The 25,372-nt window shown below is 40.7% G+C and overlaps 1 protein-coding gene and 2 long non-coding RNA genes across 7 annotated transcripts in view; 1 reads left to right on the top strand and 2 right to left on the bottom strand.

Annotated features, from left to right (window-relative positions):
- The window catches only part of mast3a (microtubule associated serine/threonine kinase 3a), a 47,679-nt gene that overhangs the window by 14,124 nt on the left and 8,183 nt on the right, over positions 1 to 25,372 (top strand). For 2 of the 5 annotated variants that reach the window (XM_047367663.1, XM_047367661.1), the window contains 17 exons: positions 177 to 249; positions 1,890 to 1,910; positions 2,096 to 2,177; positions 6,967 to 7,124; positions 12,864 to 12,939; positions 13,121 to 13,330; positions 14,878 to 14,979; positions 16,110 to 16,242; positions 16,985 to 17,070; positions 17,308 to 17,393; positions 17,602 to 17,810; positions 18,437 to 18,575; positions 18,799 to 18,931; positions 19,028 to 19,193; positions 23,426 to 23,527; positions 24,981 to 25,103; positions 25,236 to 25,345. In XM_047367663.1, the coding sequence (XP_047223619.1) occupies positions 177 to 249; positions 1,890 to 1,910; positions 2,096 to 2,177; positions 6,967 to 7,124; positions 12,864 to 12,939; positions 13,121 to 13,330; positions 14,878 to 14,979; positions 16,110 to 16,242; positions 16,985 to 17,070; positions 17,308 to 17,393; positions 17,602 to 17,810; positions 18,437 to 18,575; positions 18,799 to 18,931; positions 19,028 to 19,193; positions 23,426 to 23,527; positions 24,981 to 25,103; positions 25,236 to 25,345 (2,009 nt within the window). The remainder of the gene's footprint in view (positions 1 to 176; positions 250 to 1,889; positions 1,911 to 2,095; positions 2,178 to 6,966; positions 7,125 to 12,863; positions 12,940 to 13,120; positions 13,331 to 14,877; positions 14,980 to 16,109; positions 16,243 to 16,984; positions 17,071 to 17,307; positions 17,394 to 17,601; positions 17,811 to 18,436; positions 18,576 to 18,798; positions 18,932 to 19,027; positions 19,194 to 23,425; positions 23,528 to 24,980; positions 25,104 to 25,235; positions 25,346 to 25,372) is intronic. The other 3 variants (XM_047367662.1, XM_047367665.1, XM_047367664.1) reach the window with 3 other exon arrangements.
- LOC124869672 lies at positions 192 to 1,883 on the bottom strand. Its single transcript, XR_007038644.1, has 3 exons — positions 939 to 1,883; positions 414 to 520; positions 192 to 321 (listed from the first exon to the last, which is right to left on the bottom strand). It is a non-coding gene; the product is annotated as an uncharacterized LOC124869672 (long non-coding RNA).
- Positions 13,221 to 25,343, bottom strand: LOC124869673. Its single transcript, XR_007038645.1, has 3 exons — positions 25,209 to 25,343; positions 16,893 to 17,102; positions 13,221 to 13,347 (listed from the first exon to the last, which is right to left on the bottom strand). It is a non-coding gene; the product is annotated as an uncharacterized LOC124869673 (long non-coding RNA).

The raw sequence follows: 25,372 nt of genomic DNA, 5'->3' as shown, positions 1-25,372 counted from the left end.
TTGATATCAGGTGTGGTTGAGTTTCCGCTCCCTCACGATCCTGTTTTTCATGTAGCTTCCTGATGAGCTCTTACTCATTGATTTAGCTAGTTAAGAACTTATAGAAATGTAGTCTTAGACTGCAGGTTTTGTTACAGTTAATACATTTTAATTAAGATTTCATGCGTCTCTTTCAGCTGGAAGCAGTCCTTCAGAAAGCCCCAGGAATATCTCTGCTAGCACCTCTTCCAACTTCCAGTTTGCCCGCAGGTAAATCAGAGGCCTTTATTGTTGAATTACATTTATGCAAAGCCACATCTCTGCTGCAGGTTTTCCAACAAACTGGAAATTAAACAAAGAAAGCATTTCTGTAAGTAGTCACCTTAAAGCAGTCCATTAAATGCACATGGTAAAATGATGCTCGTTTTCCTTACCAGGCAAAACCGTAAGCTGACACACTTTCTCTTTCATGTTCTCAACATGCTAATAATAGTCCTGCGCCAATCAGCAGTTGGTAATGTTTCAGTCGGACCAGCATGACCTGTTTGCAGTTAATTTTGTACCACATTAGCAATAGTGTCTAGCAGGCATGTTCCTGCATGAGATTCTCATAGTATAACTTGAATACAAACACTGCCATTTTAAAATAACGTTTTAATAAAAGGATTCTAAACAAATGATTTCATTTATTTTGTTTAAAATGGAAGAGAAAAGGAAATCTCTTCTAAAATCTGCATATTGATTTCTTATGGTTATCAGTAGCTTTCATTTGTGTTTTAATACATGACACAAGTAGAGTGAGAAATCATAGCTCATACAAAACTTTTTATAGCATGACATGAGCTAACTCTAATTACTCTGGTTATTTCCATGGCATTTCATCAAAATACCATGGGAACAGTATGACGGAAATTGTTTTGCAGTTTTGAAATGTGAAACGGTTTAAAAGCTTTGAATACCTTGGTCAGACCCAGCCAGTCCATGCCTCTCTGTAGCTCAGACCTTCAGCCCTAGAATCGGAAAGGACTAACATGAGCAGTAAACATCCTAACGATTAGGAATGTGGTTGCATCTTCCTCCTCCCCAGTCAACATACATTGTTTCAGCACTGAGCCTGCTGGGAAACTTCCTAACATCAATGTAAAAGCGCCAGTTTATCTTAGGATCTAGCATTGGATGATGTACAGTTGAGCTCAATATTTTTCACACCCCTGGTTGATGGCTCACCAGATTTCCCATCTTCAAGACAAATCCTTCAAATATCAGTGGAAACATGCAAAAAGCTGCTCAGCACTTAGAAGAAGGGTTTGATTGCTGTCAATGAGTCATCCATGTCTGGTAAAACAATATGTAATCAACTTTAGTTTATATTTATCAAACAAATATCTGCACAAATCTAATTATGCAAATGAATTTGAAGTAGGCTTACAGATGAAATGCTGCATATGAACCGTTCCTGTCTCCACTTGGATTGAGCTAAATGTCTGCAGGACGTGGTTTTAGCTACAAACCTTTGAACTTGTGTCACGTTGGATTGGATCAGCGAGTGAAACTGGGTCATATCCTCGGAGCACAGGGTGCCATATTGGAAGGAAAAGTGAGAAGAAAAATTTGGAAAATGTATCAAGGGGGCAGGAAATGACAGCAATCCATCTTCTACATGTGTATGATGCAGTGTTTAAATGCAGAATGAGTGTTAAATCATGAGCTAACTCAGTGCTGCAGTGTGATAACAGCTTGTTAAGAATCAGCTACATCAGCCAGACTCTGGCTGCAAGCTGGTGCAGTCTGAACAACACTTACTGTCACTACCCATGGACACTGTTTAATTTCATTTCTCACTGTTTCTCCTCTTGCCCTCCTCCTTTCTGCCCCCTGTTTGCATCCTCCTCATTTTTGTGTGACTCTAGCCAGCTGGCCCGCACTGAAAGGTAAGACAGCACAAACAGGTTGGCGCACCAACTGTTATCTGCAAGCAGCCTAAACTTGCATGGAAAGATGTTTCACAGAAATACGTCTGTAGCAAGCAAGAACACGAAGCTTTGAAGTTTGAAGAGCATCAACAGGATGTGAAGGTGTCAGAAGCGACCACTGAGCTGCTTGTGTTTTGTTTCAGCAGGGCGGATGGGCGAAGGTGGTCTGTGGCGTCTGTTCCCTCCTCTGGATACTGCACCAATGCACCCAGCTCATCAGTCTCTGTAAGCTCAGCTCCAGTCATCTGTGTCTGTCTCTCCATCAGATATTCAGCCTATTCAGCCAAACCACTGCCAGGGGAGCATTCAGCTCTTGTGTTAGTCACACCCACTGCAACAATCAGATAACAGGGCCGTGCGGTCTTGTAAAGCTCTGGTGTTTATTGTCTAAGCAGTAAATCTGCTCGGATTACTCACAGTAGAAATGAAATCTAAGAAATATTGTCTTATCAACTGTAGAGTACATCTGCTAACTTTGGTATGTTATTGAGGATTAATATGGTCAGAATCCTTGCTATATTTGGGGTCATGGATAGAGTTGGACTTGTCAAAAGGATAAAACAGAGCAGCTTTGCTAGAATATGTTAAACATCCCTTCATGTGCTGATGGCTAACTCCCTGTTATGATCGTCTGATATTAAAGCTGAAACACCTTCAAGGAAAGTAGTTTCCTTTCTAGAAGCTTCATACAGTTTTAGCACTTCCTTCATTTTTAATAACAGCCATTGGTACTGAAATGAGTCTTCTTCTTTCTGTAACAACTTCCCCACTGTAGAGTCTCATTGTTGGTGTGGCCTGCTAGCTTATGTCTGGTATGTTCACTGATCAGCTTAAAGATTGGATTTTTAAGGTGCTTTCACCAGACCTCTTTGGTCCGCCTCAGTCACATCGGAGTTGGTCTGATTGGTGTGGAAGCTCATCTGAATTCTGGTGCAGAACAAGCAAGCATGTCATGGGTCTTGGTTCGCTTGAAGGGAATACTGGTGTGGTTTGATTACAGTGGGAACGCAAACAGACTATTTAGCGAATAAAGAGAAAGTGAACAAAGGGGATTAATAAATTGTAAAGTATGTTTGCATATGAATTTCTTTTATGGAGTAAAAATCAACTCATGCTTTTTTTTTTTTTAAGGGGAAGCAGTCGTTAAGAAAGGATGTATGCGGTCCTTTTGATTGTCAACACAGAACTTTTCAGAACCAGCCCTGTTGTTTTTTAAGGTTCTTGTGAAATGGTTTCTTGTGATGAAAACTTATTTACATACAGATTCACTAAGGGTGCTATGATCAAATGTTCACCCTTCATTTCACGGCCACTGCAGGCCCCTTGTGAGTCAGAAAAGTGGATTACCAACAAATGTTGTAACTGTTTCAATAATTTCACCATCCAGTCAGTGCTGATCCTTCTCACACTGAGATCACTGATTCCACCCCTCTGTACCTCCACAGAAAGGTTTAAACTCACTCTTCTTTTAGAAGAATAGCATCAGACCAGCCTCTACAGATCAGAGGGTCACAACTTGCTGTTCTTTGATGGCAAGCTGTGTTTAGTCAAATCATTATTTCCTACTGTTGCCTCTATGTGAAGCTTTTATACAATGGAAATAGTTAGAAGTGGTTAAAATGACCTCCAGGGTAATGGGATACTTTTAAGAAGCTGATATGTTAATTGTTGCCCCTGTCCTTTTAAACACAGGATATCAGCATGCCACGTGTCATGCAAACAGTTACCCAGTTAGGCTCAGAAACTAGCATGGAAGAAGGATAAGACACTACAAAGATGCATCAGAACATGGCAAACGAAGTAATGCAGCAGTTTCGTTGTTGGCGAATCAGGACACTTCTTTTATTTCTGCTCATTGAGAAGAATCGACAACATTACCAAACCAATGCTCTGCAGTACCAGTACTCAACAGTACCAGTTTTTGTTTTGTGTGTTTATCTGGTAAAAAATGTTAGTCCATTTAATAATAAAATATAAATATTTTTCAATTTAACATATTTATTTCTCAATATTTAACCTTTAAATGAATAGATTAAAACAACATCCAGCTGTTTGTAGTGTAACAACATTTCTTCTCCCATGTTGCTGGCCGCAGACGACAAGTCGCTGACAGATGCAGGCGTGCTGATGGTGCTGAATGCAGGAGTTATTTCATGAATGTGATAGTGATGCAGTGCAGGATTGAGGGGCTTCAACTGAAGCACAGGAGCAATGGTTGGTTTTTCATGGTGTCGAAAGGGATGCAGCTATATTTATATGGGATATCTGCAACATTTTCATGCTGCTTTGTGGTTTGGAGTTCTGGAATCAGTTGGTTTTAAATGGGCCAATTGGTTCCTAACAAATAATTTTTTTAAGTTTGTAATTTTGTTAATATAATTTGGTTGATTGATGAAAAAGAAAACACTTTATCTCACAGCTGCTTCAGAACCACCTAGAGCTAACTGGAGATGAATGTGACTCAGATATTCATCACAGGACATGATGCATCTATTCCAAAGATGACTTGTTCCTCTATCACCACAAGTCCCAGATGTTTGTGAGGAAACAGGAATTTCTTCCCAGATACCATTGTTAAATTGACTGGAATAGTTTGAACAGCGCAACACATTGTTTCTGAGTATGTTGGAGTTTTCTACACATGACAAATCTTAAAGTAAAAAAATCTTAAGTTGGAGCAGTAATTCTATAATTAAGACAACAATTTACAGAAGAGAACTTTGCCCTTTCCGTATTGACCAAAGGGAAAATCCAGAGCTAATTGGTAAAATACCCGGGTTTGTTGAAATTCCCTGTTTTTCCCTGGATGATCTCCTGAAGATGTAGGGACTGTTGAACATTTTGCTTTTCTTCACTCAGCTTTTCCTCCCTGTGAAAAGGTCTAAAGGAAGGAGAACTGTGTGCCACCCAGCTACACCCGTTAGTCAGTGTTGATGGTTTCTATGACTACTATCTTTAATACACTTTGAAAGTTTTTGTAGAAACTGCAGTTAGTTGTAAGAAAACAATGGCTGTGTCCTGTGTCACCACTTTAATTTTATATGGCCAACTGCATAGCTTAGCAATGGTGAGGTCAGTGCTCCTCACACAATGCCCCTTTCAGGCTCTCACTCAGAGAGCTCTTTATGCAGCTCTTGTTTGCTGTTGACACGTCTTCAGTTTCCTCCCAGGTCCAATGTTTTCTCCCTCTCGTCTTCTGCACGTTTTCTGTCTCATCTTTTTCTGTTAATCTCCACTCTGCATCTTTTTCTTTCCATTAGATGGCAAACCTTCCACCTTCCTTCTTGCTCCTCTTGCACTGCTAAAACACTGTCATGTGTTCCAGTCTGCATGTCACACGTTAGAGCTTGGAGTGAGAACCACGGTGATGTGCGGCGCGGCCTGTGTTGAGACATGCTGCAGCAGGAATGAATCCGTCTCACTGAAGTGGCAGAGCAGAAACTTTTACTGAACTTTTTTTTTTTATCTATTTAACTTGACACTTTAACTACACTGATTACGTAAAGGTTTTATAGTCCTGACTATTCTGGTTCCCTGCACAGGCTAGAAAGGCCTGGAAAAGTATATAAGGGGTAAATGAGAGAAATTAAATGTTGTTGCAGCTCATATTATGAAGGTTTATTCAAAGAGCCGTTGTAGATGCTGATGGCTGTGGGCAGGAAGGATCTCCTGTAGTGGTCTGTGTCTTACAGCAGATCTGAAGAAGCCTCTGACTGAAGACACTCTGTTGTTGTAGGACAGTCTCATGAAGAGGATGCTCAGGGTTCTCCATAATGTTCTTGATTTTAGGAAGAATCCTTCTTTCCACAATAATCTCCAGAGGTTCCAGAACAGAGTCAGCCTTCTTTATCAGCTTGTTGACCTTTTTTAAGTCCCTGGCTCTGATGCTGCTTCCCCAGCAGATGGGATATATTGTATCAATGACCAGGTCTGATTATGTATGGGACTTTGCAAGGACCTTTTAGCTGACGAAAGACGCCTGTGTCACAGTGCTCACAGTTAACTTCAGACCTTGTTTGATCACCCTGGAGCTGATCATAGGCTGATTCTTTGCCATTCTGGCTTTTCTTCAATCCATTCTAATGGTAGTTTTCGGTTGTCATCCATGTCTCTGGTTTTGCTCTCCATTATAAAGCTTTGGTCGTCATTTTAGCAGAACAGCGAATTATTTTCTAGACTTTTTTTTATGAGTTTTCCTTCTCCAATCAACGTCCCAATCAAAGTACGCTGTTCTCCTGAACAATTCCTGGAACAGCTGATTTTTGTCAGGTGTTCAGAGAGAAATATATGTACATGTGGTGTCATCCTTTCATAAGGATACCTGATTGATTGTTTCTTCACAGAATGAATGACCTCGGTAATTGAATTCCACGCTGCTATTATTTTGAACATGCCTCATTCAATCAATTATTGAATTACAGACCCAGGAGCAAGCATGTAATGAATGTTGGTTTTCTATGACTTCACTACACCTCCTAGTAAATAATTTGCCATGTGGTGATACGATTGATCTTGTTATAGTCAAGTCTGACCGCTATTATTTTGAGCACAACTGTAGATGAGATTTGCTTCAGTGTGTGTGTGTGTGTGTGTGTGTATATATATCACTTTCATTAGCAGAGTGTTGAGGCCTTAGTTCATCCAACCCACTCTTAACTTTGAAAACTTCAGGTTTACAGGTTTCCTTCAGGAATTTCTCTTTATTTTGCAGAATTTCTCTTTTTTTATTTAGGACCAATTCTTCACTCCCTCCTAATAAAATCATCCCCATGGTATGATGCTTCCACTCCCATGCTTCACTGTCACTTTACCCCTGAGCTCTATAAATGTGGTTCTGACTGATGTGGAGAGGCCTTGGGTCTTCATGCTGTCCAGGAAGGACAAGACCTTTTTGTGATTTGATTTTATTTAATATACATTTTTTTTATATATATAATCTGACCACTGACCTTGTTATATTTTGTTCTGCCCTGTCTGCTACTTGGTTACAAAGTCATCTTTTTCTCCCTCTCAGTCCTCATCTTCCCACGAACTGTTGCACCAGTTGCCCTCTCAGCCCACTCAAGATGATCTTCACCTCCTCTTCAAACATTTGCGGAGCTCAGAGAGCGTTGTGGACGATGAAGGAGCGCATCCAGTGCATCATGTCAGGGTCCGCTCACGCAGTCTCAGGTAGTACGTTAAAATAAAAGAACTGTATTTTGCAGCTTAATGTGCTGAACTTACCTTATAGTATTTGTAAGGCGGTTATAATAGTTGGAATTGGAGAAACCCATGCACTCCCTCCTTGTTTGCTCGTGCTAGCTGAGTTATTGGCGAAACTTTTAGCTCTGCAGACACCTCACTCACATGCACGCACGCACGCACGCATGCATGCATGTGTGTACACACACACACACACAGGCAGTGATAAGATTAAACATTCAGTCTCAAGCTTTTGGCTGAAATGCCACCATTTCAGTAACGAGTTTTAACAAATGCAGATATAAAAGTTGGGTTAGCTCGTAAACTTTAAGTAACAAAATTATACGATGTGAAAAAAATCCCTGTAGTATAAAACTTGGGAAACAAATCCTACTTGCATTTAACTATGGTACAAAGTCCAGAGTAAACATGAGGTCAGGGAGTTGGTCAACCTTGCCTTAAAGCGTTGTGTGTTGTGACTTTCCACCAGGGCTGCTGGATATTGGGTAAACATGTGATAATATTGGTTAATCTAGCTGCTACTATGACTTGGATAAATAAACCAACACCTTTCTGAACAGTTTTATTGTCTTTCTGTTTTGGGTTCCTTGCAGACAGTGAGTAGTCCATCCAGCTCGTTAAAAAGTGAAATGTATTACAATCGCAACAACATGGTTTTATTAAAAATGTTGAATCTGGCTGTATATGCTGTTTCAGAAGGTCAGTCAGTCATTTTCTACCGCTTATTCCATAGTGGGTCACGGGGGAGCTGGTGCCTATCTCCAGCAGTCTATGGGTGAGAGGCAGGGTACACCCTGGACACGTCGCCAGTCCTTCGCAGGGCAATGTTTCAGAAGGTGTGCCTTCTTAATGACTTCACCAGAACATCTTAACACCAACAAGTATATTACAGGCATAGAGAGCATGAACACGCATTGTTCATGAAAATCATCCATCTATTGTCTATTCCTGCTTGCCCTTGCAGGGCCCTGGGGACGGGCAGCTCCTGTGGTTTTTGGGTCTGAGGCAGGGTACACCCTGGACAAGTCGCCAAACACTCATACCTAAGACCAATAAAACTGAAAGTCATGTTTTTGCCTGGGGAGAACATGCAAGCTACGTCCTGCAGGGCCATAGTGCTACCAACTGCAGCATTGTGAAGCCCCTTAAGTGTAAATCACATGATATTTAGTAGCAATTCTTTGCGATGTTGATATTGCATACAGTGATATTGCGATAACTAGTAATAGTATCTGTATTGTTTAATGCTCATCTGCCCCTACTAAGCAGAAGACATTATTTTTGGATCTCCAAATATGTCTCTTAAAGTCAGTAACTGTTTCATCCTGTGTTTATACAGCTTGGATAGAATTTAGCCACACATGTATTATTAGAGAACTGCCATAACCTGTAGATGCTACAAATTTCTATTTTTAACCACACTTGAGACCTGAGCATCCACACTGAAGCTTGGAGCTGCTTATTTCAGCTCATTATTTGTCTGTTGAGGTTAAAAAAAAGACGTCTGTTTTGATTGCCATCTTATTACGGCCTACTCCAGCTCTGTGTTTTAGTAAAATCCACAGACAGGGTTGGCCACAACTCTTTACAGCTGCTGTGTAGTCTGGTACATGCAGCGTCCCTAAGTTGTTATCAACCAAATGATGTCCTGATCAGATCGGGTGACTCTTGTATTTGATGTTGGGAAAGTGCATCTATTTTAGGAAACACTGGAGATGAATTATGGATTAATGTTATGCTTGGGTTGTAACCTTCTGCTTAGACATGCTTCTAATGTTGTATAATTATTGCATGTTATTCAGGGTACGTTAAGGCTCCCTAAAAAATGTTAATTTTACTTTCTGTTGTTAAAGACACAATAAATGGAAAAAGCGATCTAGGCAACAGATTGCATTAAAGTTCTGTTACAGCACAGACACATAACCTCTAAAGGATGTTTTTGATCAGTCTACCAGTAGATATTTCTCATGTGGTCTGAATATGGATCAGATGAGGTGGGCTTTTTTAAGCTCAAGATCTGATTCAAAGATGGGCTTGCAGCGCAGGGAGTCTGGGTTAGATTTCATCTCTGTGGATCTAAGGATCTCGATTAAATCCAGTCTGCCCTTTTTCTTCCATTTATGAGCAGACTGTGCATCTTTGGGAAGAGTAGTTGTCTTTTAATCCGAATGTTGTAGGTGCAATTCCAGCTTCCTACAAGGCACCATGTATCGGTGTATGTGTGCACCTTTAGTGAGATTGGGTGAATTTGGCTCTAGTGAAAAGCTCTTTAGTGGGTTAATTCAGTTTAATTTATGTAGCGGCAATTTACAGCACATGTTGTCTCAGGGCACAAAACAAAGTCAATTCAATCAAATCATAGATTTCAAGTCGGGTACATAGATTCCAATTAATCCTGACTATCAAACAGTGCAGCTGGATTCAGTTTATTATTCAAATTGGATAAAACGTTTTTCTATCTAAGGAAACCCAGCAGATTGCATTGAGTCAGAGACTTTCAGCATTCCCTCCTGGATGAGCATGTAGTGACAGTAGCTTTTATTGACTTTGCAGCAATCCCTTATACTGAGCATCTATGTAGCGACAGTGGAGAGGAAAAACTCCCTTTTAACAGGAAGAAACCTCCAGCAGAACCAGGCTCAGTGTGAGCGGCCATCTGCCAAGAACGACTGGAGGTTTCAGAGAACAGAGCAGAGACACAAAAAGAACACAGAAGCACTGATCCAAAAGTATTTTCTATAGGAAAGAAAAGTAAAACATTAATGGTTGTAGCTCCTTTAGTGGCTTCCTCTAGGAGAGAAAGACAGCTAAGTAGATGAATCTTGTCAGTTTTCAAGTCTAGAGTATGAAAAAGAGCACAAAGTCACAGTAGAAGGTCAGCCAGTAGCTATGTCTAGGAGAGAGACAGGGTTAAACAATGAGGCAGGACCAAGTGTATCGTCTGTAGAAGATGAGCATTAAGTTATTGGCAGCAGCAGGTTGGCCGATGCCCCCCTCCAAGAAGGTAACACAGCTAAACACAGAGCCAGCAGGTGTAGCTTCTAGAAGGAGAAAAAACAGAGAGAACATAAGGTAAGAAGGTGAAATAACACAAAATTGAAGAGTAGTGTGAGAGTGAAAGTGGTCATTATGTCCTCCAGTAGTCTAAGCCTATAGCAGCATAACTACAGCGATAGCTCAGGATAACCTAAGCCACTCTAACTATAAGCTTTATCAAAAAGGAAAGTTTTAAGCCTAGCCTTAAAAGTAGACAGGGTGTCTGCCTCACGGACTAAAACTGGGAGCTGGTTCCACAGGAGAGGAACCTGATATCTAAAAGATCTGCCTCCCATTCTACTTCTAGAGACTCTAGGAACCACCAGTAAACCTGCAGTCTGAGAACGAAGGGCTCTGTTAAGAACATATGGAACAATCAGATCTCTGATGTATGATGGAGCTAGATCATTAAGGGCTTTATATGTGAGAAACATTTTACATTTTAACTACATTTTGTGGACATCCTGATAGTAAAGAATTACAGTAGTCCAGCCTTGAAGTAACAAATGCATGGATTAGTTTTTTAGCGTCACTCCTGGACAGGGTGGTTCTAATTGTAGTCAGTCTGTATGACTGGATAAGCGCTATACAAGTTCAGTACATTTACCGTTGGTTTGACCACCTCCATTGTCACTGTTAGGTTTGTTTTTGTTGTAGAAGTCTGCCGTACTTGTTCCTGTCAGGGTTTAGCTCAGGTTGGCCATTAACCTCTTCAGCAGACCAGCTCCAAGGTGAACATGAATGGAGTCATCATTTACCCTCTTTGGATCGCTGGCTCTCCCAGTATCCAGTCAGGGTTGTTTTTTCTTTACCTCCCTGTTAGTTCTCCTGCCTCTGCTGCATGTGTGTCTGTTGCTGTCTTATCTTGACATTATTTGGGTTTTTAAATGAGCTACTACTTAATGTTATTTATTTAGTTTTGATAGATTTTGTTTTTTCTAACTTGCATTAGTTCTACCAATAAACACAGTTATAGATGTATTTAACTAAGAGATTAATATGTAAAATAAAAAGTTGGGCATATGTGTCCAGTTATTACATCATCATGGCAGACTGACACTTTTCAATCATTCTGACTGAAAGAATGTTGGAACCACAGCAACCAAAGAAAAAGAAATTTACTCGAGACCTAGACTCCGAAGTGCAGAACTGTAAACAGAAATATGCCAACAGGCAGTGCTGCACATGATGTATGGACTGAATTTATATTGTTGATCTCCAGTCTTGTTGAAAACTGTGATTGAGTTGGCAGACGCCCGGCCTACCTCCTGAACCACAGCCGTCTAAAGACTGTCTCTCTGACCTGTTCCCCTCAAACATTCTCATCTTCCCGAAGAGTAAAAAGTGGTGCCTTTTCTTTAAAGTAAAACATGGTGGAATAATTATTTTGAGTGGCTGTGGAAAAAGGCTTGTGCTATTTGAGGATTATATAAAATAACATCACCATATCATTGAGCAGTGCTGAGACAATCCCTCTAAATAGATCTAGTGGTTTGGAGCTCTGACTTTGCCAGAGACTTTTATGAAGGGTGGCAGAGGGTGTTGGCAGAATCTCGTTCTGGTTGTTTTCCCTGTGACACGTCCTTCCCCGTGCAGCACACTCTCATCACGTGTTCCCCACAAGTCTGTTGCTGCACTTAGATTCATGCAACAGGAAAAAACTGCAGTGGAGATTTGTTTTTTTAACTTTTAATGAGATGGGCTTTTTGCAGTAAAATCACTACACTTAGTGCCTACAGCAACACATAACAGGGAAATGCCTCTCCTCTAAAATTAACCTACAGGATGTAAAGGGCATTCCTTCCCCCAAACGGTTCAGTTCCCTGGAGGTTAGCACCTGATATCAGCCTTAAATGAAACCAGGCTGCTTTAGCAACTGTTGTCACACAGAAATGATCAAGTGTGTGTGCCACACACTTGATCGTTTGGAGAGCCCAGGCTCACTCTTCAGCTGCAAAGGTTTACAAACTTGATTGGTCATTATAGATGTAGTTATAATTATTTCATCTGTTATTGGCAAATAATTGGAATCGGCCAGTCTTCGTTTGATCTGAAGATGAAATACTATAAAATGAATTTCCTTTAATAAAATACATAAAAACTAAAAACTCCCACCATTTTGGTCTGCATTTCAATCAACCAGTAAGTAACACACACTTTTTGGAGTTTAGTGAAAATCTAGAAAGCATGACTGATTAATTAATTAATTGATTGATCCATCTCTAAAAGTGATACATCCAGGCTCAAATACTAACATACTTTCATCTAACTCTTTTAATAAGTAATGCAGACATTACTACAATAGAATATCCTTTTGATAGACCTATTGTCTTGTCATTGTGATTGAGTTCGCTAGATGGTTGCATATTTACTGATTCTCTCCTGGAAGAGTTTATTGAGAAAAAGCCAAACATGAGTAACATTCATGAGGAGTAAACGTCTGACTCCTACTGTATGTACAGTATGTATGTGTCAGTGACTGTTAACACAATACAACAGATGAATTTTATGAGCAGATGTTCTGTTTAATCGAAATATGTCCCTCTGTCTTCCATCTGATCAACTTCTGGTGTGCTTAGCAGAATTAAAAAATCAGCCTCAGAAATTCATTCACTAAAAGTTTGATATTTGTCTGTTTCCATTGTTCTCCCTTGTCTGGTTCTCATCTAGCCCTGGACGGACCTGTGGAACATTTGATAATGAAATTGTCATGATGAATCATGTCTACAAAGAGCGCTTCCCTAAGGTGAAGTCACTGTTTTACCTCATTGTTTGCTGGTTTTCTGTTGGAACGCTTGACGCTTATGTATTAAAGAACTTTTGGAGACATGTATAATTGTGCTTTATCGTAGTCACAGTTATTTACTTTTGGTGTTTTATTATAATGCATACATACTTAAATCAAGTCTGCCATTTGGGTTTCCCAGGCAACAGCTCAGATGGAGGGTCAGCTTGTTCACATCATTTCGGAGTATTCGCCTGACACTGCTCTGCCCCTGGCTGATGGCGTGCTGGGATTCATTCAGCACCAGCTGGTGGAGCTTGCCAGGGACTGTCTGGACAAGTCCCAGGATGGGCTGGTCACCTCCAGGTACTTTGTGGAGCTGCAGGAAAAGCTGGAGAAACTGCTCCATGAGGTGGGTTTTCCTCCCCTCTGGAACCCAAAAGTACACACAGGATGTAATTAAAATGTGGTTCATTGCCTAGTCATTGAAGCCCTGTTGGTTCTTTTAAGATGCTGTCAGTCAGTCAGGCTGTCCTGTGGGAGTCTGATGCTTTACTGTACTGCAGCTACACAATGGACATCAAACTGAGAAGGGCTTTTTCATTTGTTCTCATTGCTGCTGTTTCCGGTCTGTTGGTCACTGACTAATCACAGATTTAGTCTTTGGTTATGTAAGAGACCATTTTCTCAATAATACTTTTAAACAGACCCTGTTGTCTTAGTTGAAACACATTGTAACCTCTGCTGGTGACTCAGAGACCATGTTTTTCCATTCCAACCAGCAGCTCTGCTAGTCTTGCAAAAAAATAAATTAAAAAAAAAGCTAAATAGTTGCCACGTTGTTGGTTTGAAAAGTGCTGTCTCGCTGCGTACGTATGCCAAAGAGGAAAGATGTCAGCAATGAATTTAAAGAAGCCTTCTTTGCTATCCATTAGTTTGATATTGGTGCCTTTTTTTAAAGAGAACTTCCAAACAGTTAGAGTTAGGATGGTTCTTCACAAGCGGAAAACGGTAAAGGTTGACATGAGAAAGACTTGTATTGAAAGAAAAACCTGACAGTTGAGCTTTAGTTTGCAAAGCATAGATGACTTCTGTATGTATGTTTTAGAAAATATAAGACCACAGTGGATATGTTTGTCCATAATGCATGGGTCTATATCTGGAGAGAACCAAATACCACCTATCAGCTGACAAACATGGTGGTGGAGGGTTAATGTTTTACAACAACAATCCATCAACTCTTCCAAAGCCATCTGTCTGCTTGGCTAAATCCAGGCCATGCTCCAGGACAACAGCAGTAATAGTTCACTAAAGTGGCCGAATAAGACGATGGCGTCACAATGAACCGGCCAGAGTTCAGATCTCAGGGGGATGGAAATGATCTGGGACCCTAAAAGTGCCTGAAAAGCTCCACAAACAGACGCAACATTTCAAAGAAGACCAGACCACACCACCGAGAGAGACTGGTGGAACACACAGATGTTCACTGTGGGCTGCCGCTGCTGAAGATGGTTACCTAGAAGATATTGGATCGGGGGGTGGGGGGGGTGAAATCATTGAGTGACATCATTACAGGAGAATAGTTAATCGGAGCTGCACCTTATGAGCTAAGATTTACTGCATTTTAAGACGTGATTGATTTCATTTTATTCAGGTATAGAAGCTAGACTTGAGAGATGGTGTACATATTATTTTAACTATGACTTTTAAATAGTTTATTCAGACCTGATGTGTTATTGATTTATGTAGTGGTGCGCTAATCTGAATACTAATAACATTCTTTCACTGCCGTGGCTTCTGAAGCTGCTGTGCCCAGGCTCCTATATACAACATGAAGACAACAAGTGTAAGCCAGACTGAGGAGCTGACTGTCCTCTCGGTTCGGCTGTCCCGTCCCACAGCTTGCAGCATTTGGACAAAGTCCCAGTAATAATCCATCCTTTATCCTGTCCTTGTCAGGCTTATGAGCGTTCAGAGAGCGAGGAGGTGACCATCATCACCAAGTTGGTGAAGAAGATTCTCATCATAATCTCCAGGCCTGCTAGACTGCTGGAGTGTTTGGTAAGACCTTCTGGCAAACTGAGTAATAATCATAGTTATCTGAGGGACCTAACTAAATGTTGTGTTAACAATCTTAAAGCCCTAAAGAGAATATGTCTTGCTCCATAAGCATGTTTTACAGTGAGTCATGTCTACTAATAACATGTTGTTTCTGTTGTAATAACCAGTAGCAGGCTTTCTTTACTGCATAGCGTGGTTTCATGTTTGGTGGTTTGAACATGTACCCTATGCTCCAGCTTCAGTGGTCCCTATAATCAACCTACAAGGTTCCTGCGCAGTCTGGAACAGTATAGAATTTGATTTTAGTATTTTCTAGGTCTGGATGAGCCTGAAAAAAGAAAATAGTTGTATTTCCAAACTTTATTTCCTTTCCAAATGCCTGAATGTTGTTTCCATACTTGATTCCTTTTCTTCCATTTTTCCTATTGTTATTTCTTCCTTCCTATTGTCCTTTCTTCCTTCCTTCCTTCCTATTGTCCTTTCTTCCTTCCTTCCTTCCTATTGTCCTTCCTTCCTTCCTATTGTCCTTCCTTCCTTCCTTCCTATTGTCCTTCCTTCCTTCCTATTGTCCTTCCCTCCCTTGACATATTTCAAGCCTGGCTACTGTAGAAATATCTGCCATAAATTGGATCGTGATGAATGGATTGCAGCTGAAACCATTTAAGCAGGCTTCAATCTTTCTAGATAAGCTTCAGTTCCGAAAACAGGTTGGAGACTTGTTGTAGTCTAAATATTAGCATAATCTGGTTTTGAAATTTCCAGTAAAATGAAAAAAATTAAGAATTATCTGTAATGCATTTCTTTCACACATATCTGCACTTTGCAACACGTGCATTTTTCTTTGGATCACGATTGCTACACAGTGTTTACACTAATGTAAAACTCATGATGGTGGCACTACTGGCCAAAACTACACTTGGAGGTACTAATATTAGGTATTGTCTGTTGAAGCATACAGCTTAAGCTCAGCACATTCAGGTGGAGAAAGGCACTGTCTGCAGCTGCTTAGCTTCTGGTTCCTCGTCTCCTTATGTGTCATTTTTGTCTTTGCAGACTGCCATCTTTCTAACAGTTTAATAAATCCACTGATGCTGCATGAGACATATCCAAATTGTATTCGTTCTCTCCAGGAGTTTGATCCAGAGGAGTTCTATCAGCGTTTGGAGGCTGCAGAGGGTCAAGCCAAAGTAGGCCAGGGCATTAAGACCGATCTTCCCAGATATATCATCAGCCAACTTGGCCTCACCAGAGATCCATTGGAAGGTGAAGGAAAAAGTTACCAAAGTTACCAATGTGTGCATAATATAAGAGAAGTGATGGTCTCCATTACTTTTATCAAAATGTTGGTGCATCAGTTTGGACAATGATTATCCAGAACACGTTTTTCAAAGAAAAGCTATGTTTATTATCATTTATTTTTAGATCATGGTTTTAAACAGTTTCTGGTTTATATGCCAAACGGAGCAATGACAGTTCTGTTTCCTCCAAACCAAATCTACAAATGGTGCTTTGAAAAAGTTTAAGTGAAGAATAAATAAGTCCAAATTTGGCAAAGTGTTTATAGCTCTGGAAATAGACCTAAATCTAGCTCTGTCCAAAAAAGTGAAATAGTCCTTTACCACACTGCCAGGTTGGAAGTCAACTTTAGTGTTGAGGAGTTTAATGATTTCTGGAGCACAGAGATTATAAAACCTAACCAGGTAAATGTTTTGTCCTGAACTGTCTAGATTTTACAAAACCTGCTGGAAAAGTCTGGAGAGTGGGACATCTTTAAAAGGAGAATTTACACGAAGCCTGAATGCTTCATGCCTTGGCCTTAGTGTGTGTGCGTGCGTGTGTGTTAGACACTAAACAAAGATATTGGTATACTCTAAGTAATGCTTCTTAATGCTTTTACATGTGGAGCTGCTTACAAATGTGCATGAGATAGTGACTGCAGCCAAATCCGTGCTGTCCTCACTGCTGTTCATTTAAGCTTGATGCAGTTTCTCCTCTGGTCCTGCAGAGATGGTCCACTTGGAGCAGACTAGTCCATGTCAGAGGTCAGCCAGCAGGGAGTCTGACGATTCTGGAGAGGCAACACCTGTACAGGTTTGTTCTCGCATGAAAAACTCCGCAGGTTTCTGCAGAGGGAATTGGTTGTGATTAAATATACTACATTTTCATCAGTAACCGTAAATAAATGTAGCTGTAACATTTACTGAGAAATAAACATCCTTTTAGATGATTGGTTAATATATTTAATGCACAGTTTCATGCTTGGCAAAGTGACTCAGCTGCTGCTTGTTTTTTTTTTTTGTTTTTTCTTTCTTTCTTTTCTGGATGCAGAGCCGAGCAGCCTCCACCCCTCCTCGTCGGAAACCACTGGAGACTGACTTTGAGACTACAAAGCTCATTAGCAATGGCGCCTATGGGTGAGTAATGCTGTTTTGTTTGACTTGATGGGGAAAAAAACAATGAGGATGTGGTGTTATTGTAATGGTATGTTTATACCAGTCTGGTCTGAATGTTGGTAGAAAGTTTCGTAGCTTTAGTAGCTCTTAGTAGAATTCTTCTTTATTTTTTTTCCCTCTCTGTCACCTGCCCTTTCTCCTCTCGCCGATCTCATTCCCTGCCATGTAGAGCTGTATATTTGGTGCGCCACAAGGAAACCCATCAACGTTTTGCCATGAAGAAGATCAACAGACAAAACCTGATTCTTAGGAACCAAATCCAGCAGGTGTTTGTGGAACGAGACATCCTTACATTTGCTGAAAATCCGTTTGTGGTGTCCATGTTCTGCTCTTTTGAGACCCGGAGGCACCTCTGCATGGTCATGGAGTATGTAGAAGGTAAATACAGGATCTCAGATGGTGAATTGTAAAACTTACAGAGCCTTGCAAAAGTATTCATACTCTTCTTAACCCTTTTTACATTTTGTCACATTACCACCACAAACTTTAATGAATTGTGTTGGGATTTTGTAACACGATGTAGCAAAGTAGAAAGAAAGTGATACATGACTTTCAACGTTTTACCAGTGTAAATGTAAAACTGTGGCGTGCATTTGGATTCAGTTCCCCTGAGTTAATACGTTGTAGGACCGTCTTTCACAGCAGCAAGCCCTAGTCTACTTTGAGCAAAGTAGCTCAATGTCTGTCAGATTGGAGCATTAATTTTCAAATCTCTAGACAGATTCTTAATTGAATTTCTTGACTTTGCATAAGCCATTGTAATAGATGAATATGCTTTGATGTAAACCCCCACCCACCCACACGTGTGTGCGCGCGCACACACACACAGTATGATGCTGTCACCCTCATGTTTCACTGCAGGGATGGTTTGTGGGTTGACACATTCTCCCACCTGAGCTGTGGATCTCTAAAGCATACATTTAAGATTTTATTCAGGATGCCTTAAAAGTGTGAATAAATCCTCTTAACTGACTGGTCTGTAATGACCTCCTTTGTGCTTTAAGGTGGGGATTGTGCCAACTTGTTGAAGAATATCGGCCCTCTCCCTGTGGACATGACCCGGATGTACTTTGCGGAGACTGTACTTGCCCTAGAGTACCTTCATAACTACGGCATTGTGCACCGAGATCTCAAACCTGACAAGTGAGCTCCATGCCAGCTGTACAAGACAAACATTCCCCTACTTACTGCTACTTTGACACAATTACTTGCATCCGCTTTAGAGCTGCTTTTAAGGCCGGATTTTTCCAAACTCTGAGGTTTTTTGTTCTCTGTCTGAACTAAAAATGGAAATGCTCTGAGGTTATTGTTTGATGTATTATAATCCTGACTGTCTCTTTCTAACCCCTGCTTCCTTCCCTTATAGTCTGTTGATCACCTCCATGGGTCACATTAAGCTGACAGACTTTGGACTGTCGAAGATCGGTCTAATGAATATGACAACCAACTTGTATGAAGGACACATTGAGAAGGATACCAGGGAATTCATAGACAAGCAGGTGTGTTCTTTTTCTTCCAAAGCTTTTAGTGGTGATTGTGAAACTGGCTCACCACTAGCGTTCCTTCCCTTCTTCTGTTGTTTTTCTTGCGTGCAGGTGTGTGGGACTCCAGAGTATATTGCTCCTGAGGTCATCTTGAGGCAGGGTTATGGCAAACCTGTGGACTGGTGGGCCATGGGTATAATCCTTTATGAGTTTCTTGTTGGCTGTGTGCCTTTCTTTGGAGACACTCCGGAGCAGCTCTTTGGTCAGGTTGTTAACGGTAAGAAACCATTCTCTTAGTCAATCTAAGATTTATTTTTAAATTATTATTTATGGTGGTATGAGTCAAAGATTAAGAGATATGAGATTCACTATGAGATTCTGATATTCTCTTCATAAAACATTCAATAAAATTCAATTCAAAAATACTTTATTAATCCCAAAGAGAAATTAAATGTTGTAGCTCATTATGAAGGTTTCTTCAAAGAGCCGTTGTAGATGCTGATGGCTGTGGGCAGGAAGGATCTCCTGTAGCACTCCGTCTTACAGCAGATCTGAAGAAGCCTCTGACTGAAGACACTCTGTTGTTGTAGGACAGTCTCATGAAGAGGATGCTCAGGGTTCTCCATAATGTTCTTCATTTTATGAAGAATCCATCTTTGCACAATGATCTCCAGAGGTTCTAGAGGAGTCCCCAGAACAGAGCCAGCCTTCTTTATCAGCTTGTTGAGTTTTTTTAAGTCCCTGGCTCTGATGCTGCTTCCCCAGCAGATGATGGTAGAAGAGATCACACTTTCCACAACAGACTTATAGAAGATATGCAGCATCTTGCTGCAAACACCAAAGGACCTAAGCTTCCTCAGAAGTACAGTCTGCTCTGTCCCTTCTTGTAGATGGCTTCACAGTTGCATCTCCACTCTAGTCTGTTGTCCAGGTGAAAACTGAGGTATATATTCTCCTCCACCACCTCCACTTCTTCTCCCATGATAGAAATAGTTTTTGACTTATTCCTGTTTCTCTTAAAATCTACAATCATCTCCTTTGTTTTAGTCACGTTCAAAATGAGATGATTGTTTCCACACCATGCCACAAAGCAGTCCACCACCTTCCTGTTCTCAGCTTCTTGTCCATCTCTGATCCACGACTGTAGAATCATCCGAGTATTTCTGCAGATGACAGGAGTCTGTCTTGTACTGGAAGTCTGAGGTGTACAGAGTGAAAAGGAATAGTGAGAGTACAGTCCCCTGTGGTGCTCCTGTGCTGCTGACTACCTGGTTAGACTCACAACCCTTCAGTCTCACAAACTGTAGTCTTTGATCCAGGAGATTGTTGAGGCCTCCACTTGAGTCTTCTGGAGTTTCTGACAAAGCAAATCAGGTTAGATTGTATTAAATACACTGGAGAAATCAAAGAACATGATCCTCACAGTGCTGCTGGCTTTGTCCAGATGACAGTGGGTTTGTTGAAGCAGGTGTATGATGGCATCTTCAACTCCAACTCCACAGCAATAAGCAAACTGAAGGGGGTCCTGATGGTTTACTGTTTGCTTACTCAGGTGGGCCAACAGGAGTCTCTCTAGGACCTTCATGATGTGAGATGTTAGGGTAACAGGTCTATAGTCATTGAGGACTGATGGGTGAGTTTTCTTTGGTACCGGAACAAGACAAGAGGTCTTCCACAACACCGGAACCTTCTTCTGGGCCAGGCTAAAGTTGAAGAGGTGCTGCAGAATCCCACAGAGCTGCTCTGCACAGGACTCTAGGGCTGACATGATCTGGACCTGCAGCCTTATTCTGATTCAGTCTCTCCAGTTGCATCTTCACTTGACTTCTTGAGACACACAGGTGGAAAGGGAGGCAAAGGAAGCATCTTCTGATATGGTTGAAGGCAAACATGTAGAAGCAGAAGGGTCTAGGGCTGAGGTGGAAGATAAAAAATGTGAGGTGTTACTGGACAGCTGTGGGTCCTGTGGGTCAAAGGAAGGTGGAATGTCTGTTTGGCTGTGAGCAGGAGAGGAGGATGCGAAGCTTGTTTCTGAACTGAACCTATTGAAGAATGTGTTCAGTTCATTGGCTCTGTCCAGACCTTCATTGGTATGATCATCCTTCTGCTTGAAGCCTGTGATCTTCTTCATCCCTGTCCACGCATCTCTGATATTGTTTTGCTGAAGCTTGGTCTCCAGCTTCTTCTTGTACACCTCCTTAGTGTCTCTTATCTTGACTTTAAGTTGCTTCTGTATAATCCTCAATAATTCTCTGTCTCTCTCTCTGAAGGCTCTTTTTTTCTTGTTAAGCAGGTCCTTCAGGTCACTGGTGATCCAAGGTTTGTTATTAGGGAAGCATCTCACGGTTCTGGTGGGGATGATGTTATCCACACAGAAGTTTATATAGTCTGTTACACATTCAGTCATGGCATTTATGTCCTCTCCATGTGGTTGGCACAGTGCGTCCCAGTCTGTAGCCTCAAAGCAACCTTGCAGAGCTTCTTCAGCTTCCTGTGACCATTTTCTCACAGTCCTCTTTATTACAGATTGCCTCTGAACAAGGGGCTTATATTTCGAGCAGAGAAAAACAAGATTGTGATCTGATTTGCCTAGAGGAGGTCTTGCTGTAGAGATGTATGAGTCCTTGACATTTGCATAAAACAAATCCAATGTTTTGTTTTCTCTGGTAGAGCAGCTGACAAACTGTTGAAACGTTGGAGGTGTAGCAGAGAGTGAAGCATGGTTAAAATCACCAGAAATTGCCACAAAAGCATTGAGGTTTTGTGTCTGTAGCTTAGCAACAACTGAGCTGATGGCATCACATGCAGTGTCAGCAACAGCGGAAGGTGGAACGTAAACTGTTGCCAAAATAACACTGGTGAACTCTCTGGATAAATAATATGGACGAAAACTTTCTGCCAACAGTTCAATATCTGGACTGCAGAGATGACACTTCACAGTTACATGTCCTGGATTACACCATCTGTTGTTCACAAGTACTGCCAGTCCACCTCCTTTGCATTTGCCGCTCCTCTTTAAATCTCTGTCTGCTCGTATGATTAAAAAGCCCGGCAGAGAGACTCTGGAGTTGCAGCCATGTCTCAGTAAAACACATAATACTGCATGCCCGGTACTCTGGCTGGGTCCTTTGTAGGGCTTGGAGTTCATCCAACTTGTTTCCCAACGATCTCACATTGCCCATCATAATCGACGGAAGAGATGGTTTGAACGTCCTCCTTCTCTCTCTTCTCTTAGCTCCTGCTCTGCATCCACGGCGTCTCCTTTTCAACTCATCAGGGATTAGGGGTTGTAGTTGAAGTATTATTTGAGCTTTTGAGATATTAATCAGCTGCTCCCGGTTGTAAGAAACAACCCCGTTGCCATGGCAATGCATCATAACAAATGTCCAAAAATATTAAGTATTAAGAAAAATCCTCCAAGCTGCACAGCATCCGACACTGGAGTGGACAGTCATCCAAAAAAAATCAACTGTATCCACCACAAGAGGAATAGTTCCCAAAAAAGAATAAATCAGAATCAAAAGTAACAGAGCTACTCCAACCTGCTGCCACCTTGAGCGGCGCAATTCTAGAATCTGAATATACCACAGGTTGAATTTGTACCACAGGTTGAATTTGTAGAAAATAATGTAATAAATTCTCCCTTTTCTACTGCTGCTGATGTTATCCCACATCTATAGTCAAAATATGACTTATACTAACGGTATTTATTATTACAGCTATTAGAATGTTGTCCATAACATTAATTCAGTGTTTTGGTTTTTATATGTAGGCTTAAGCTAAAATGCAGATTGAATTCCTCTAGGTTTATTTTTCCCTCCCTACTTACAAACATAAACTGTCTGTAAAGACTCAGATCTCTCATTTAATCAAATTCTTTTGTATATTATTTTCGGAAAATTGTAATACATCCTGTTTTCATTAATTGGTTCTGATCCTCATTTGGCCCATTTCATATTTACAAAGTATGACAGATTAGAGCTCCAGATCCAACCAATATAAGTGAGTGACCTCAGGCTGGGACATTTATTTAATAAAACCACATTTTCTTACAGTGGACTGAGTCAAAATCTGAGAATTACTTTGATTGGTTTTAAAAACAGGTTTTTAATCCTGTTGAGACTGGAAGTAGTTCAAGCACACAACCTGCTGTAGTCATTGGCTTCAAAAGCCTTCTGTTGTAAAACCATTGAAAACTTGGAAATGAATATCTCTTGTGACTTGCCTTAAATGTCATCCATATGTTATGTATTTCTTAGTCATTTTTATATTGCTTAAAATGACCAGCATTTGCCCATTATTTATTATTGGCTGCGTGATCACATCATCGATAAGTTACAATCGAACCGTAATCATTAGAGGAGTTGTCTTTTCAACAGATTCAGTAATATTAGTTTTAATTAATGTTGCTTGGGTTGAGCAACATTTTTGGACCCTCTACCCACTTCCTAGTAAAAGATACTACGAAGAGCCATGTCCATTGATTGATTTGTGCTTTCCTGTTTAAAGATGACATCATATGGCCAGAAGGGGAAGATGCTCTGCCAGCTGATGCTCAGGATCTTATCACCCGACTGCTAAGGCAGAACCCTCTGGAGCGGCTGGGAACAGGTTAGTGGCAGCAGGACTGGTTCTCTCAAAGGGTCCATAAAACTTCATAAGACGAGGAACGAGGAGGACGTGTGGTTAAAATTAAATAATGCTCTTCCAGAAGCAGAACTCTGACTTCCTTTTATTTATATGTACCTCCTTTTTTAAAGAAAAATGCCCTAATCAGAGTCTAAAAACATTTAAAAGCCTAAATGGATGAAGACACTCATAGTGGTATCTATCTTCTCGTAGTGTTCACGGTTGAATTATAGTGTAGGATGCACTGTGTAGCCCATAAAATACTATATGCCGACACAAACACTTCAAGATGTTTGTGTCAGTTGTGTCATGTTTCTATCAATCACAGCAATCACTGTATATGACATAAAATCAATCTTAACACAACATCAATGAACAGTTATTGAACAAACACTCCTTTATGTATCTGTCCATGTATATATCTATATATTTATCTTTCCATTTTTATCTGTTCATCGCCATCTGTCTGGCTTTATTTATTCATTTATCTATTGGTCTTCACTTATCTGTATCTATTAGTGCTGGACCACTATTAAAATTCTTAATCAGGATTCAGTAATGAATTCAAAAGTTGTTTTGTCGACTTACTTTAAAGATACTTCTATATGAACAAAAAGTGTAATACCCCTTGGTTTGGAAACAACTCAAACACATAAGATGCTAATTACCTGCAATATTCTAAAGTAAATACACATTTATTACGGCTTAATAGTTAATCAGATGTTTAAATAAACTGAATAAGGAACCACAGCAAATGAATAAAGGACATTAAGATACTTTACAGTCTGATATTCAGTTTGAGCTCATTTGTTCACTTTCTCCAGATGAACATGTGTTTAACATGTAAATGACAGTGTGTGAGATTTTATTTTGACATCCTGCCTCCGTCCCTGGGCCATCAGGACCATTTCAACTATTTAACTTTTTTTCATTTAAATAGATGTGCTTTATTTGAAACTTGCGCATAAAGTGCCAGGTAAATTAAAGTTTTGGTCCATCATGCTTCCATACAAGTACATAAACCAACACTGTTGATTTTTCCTCTCGGCTCCACTCTCCAGCGTTATTTAGAGCATATATTTGAATACAGTAACTTGATTGATGGAGGTAGGGGCACCGCCCTGCCCCTCCAATGAAACTACTAGGGGGAAACTGTTCCTCCTTGTTCTCCCCCTCGCTGCTCCTCATGTTCATTTGCAGGTGAACCCTTAAATAGACGTGTTCCTCCGCCATAAATTGGAAACAATGTACAGTAGTTCCTTTCCAACTGTGGTAAATTAGTAAAACACGTACAGACGTTTAATAATTTACTACATGTTGTGATGTCTTGTGGGGGCGGGCTATTAGTGAATATGGATATGGATAATCGCAGGGGAAACACTAGGGGCACATTTAACCATTTAAAGGAAACATTAATGATTTCTTTTGACTCCAGCTGGGACTACAGAAGTCAAGAGTCACATGTTCTTCTTGGGCCTGGACTGGAATGGCCTCCTGAGGCAGAAAGCTGAGTTCATACCTCAGCTGGAGTCTGAAGACGACACCAGTTACTTTGACAGTGCGTAGATCATTTCCACACACATTTAAATGTTCTAATGTGAAACACCAAACTGTTATCCAAGAAAGCATTTTCTTTTGGACACTAAATACACTAAGCACACACCTTTTTTGTGTGCTCTGTTCCCTGCAGCACGGTCAGAGCGCTACTGTCATCTTGGCTCAGATGATGATGAGACAAACGATGATGAGTCTTCTCTGGAGCTCAGACAGTTCTCCTCAGTTGCTCACCGCTTCAGCAAGGTAAACATCGCTCTGGTAGAAGAGAAC

This window comes from Girardinichthys multiradiatus, chromosome 6 (assembly GCF_021462225.1).
Source record: "Girardinichthys multiradiatus isolate DD_20200921_A chromosome 6, DD_fGirMul_XY1, whole genome shotgun sequence".
Classification (NCBI taxonomy): domain Eukaryota; kingdom Metazoa; phylum Chordata; class Actinopteri; order Cyprinodontiformes; family Goodeidae; genus Girardinichthys; species Girardinichthys multiradiatus.
This window is presented reverse-complemented; position numbering and strand designations above follow the sequence as displayed.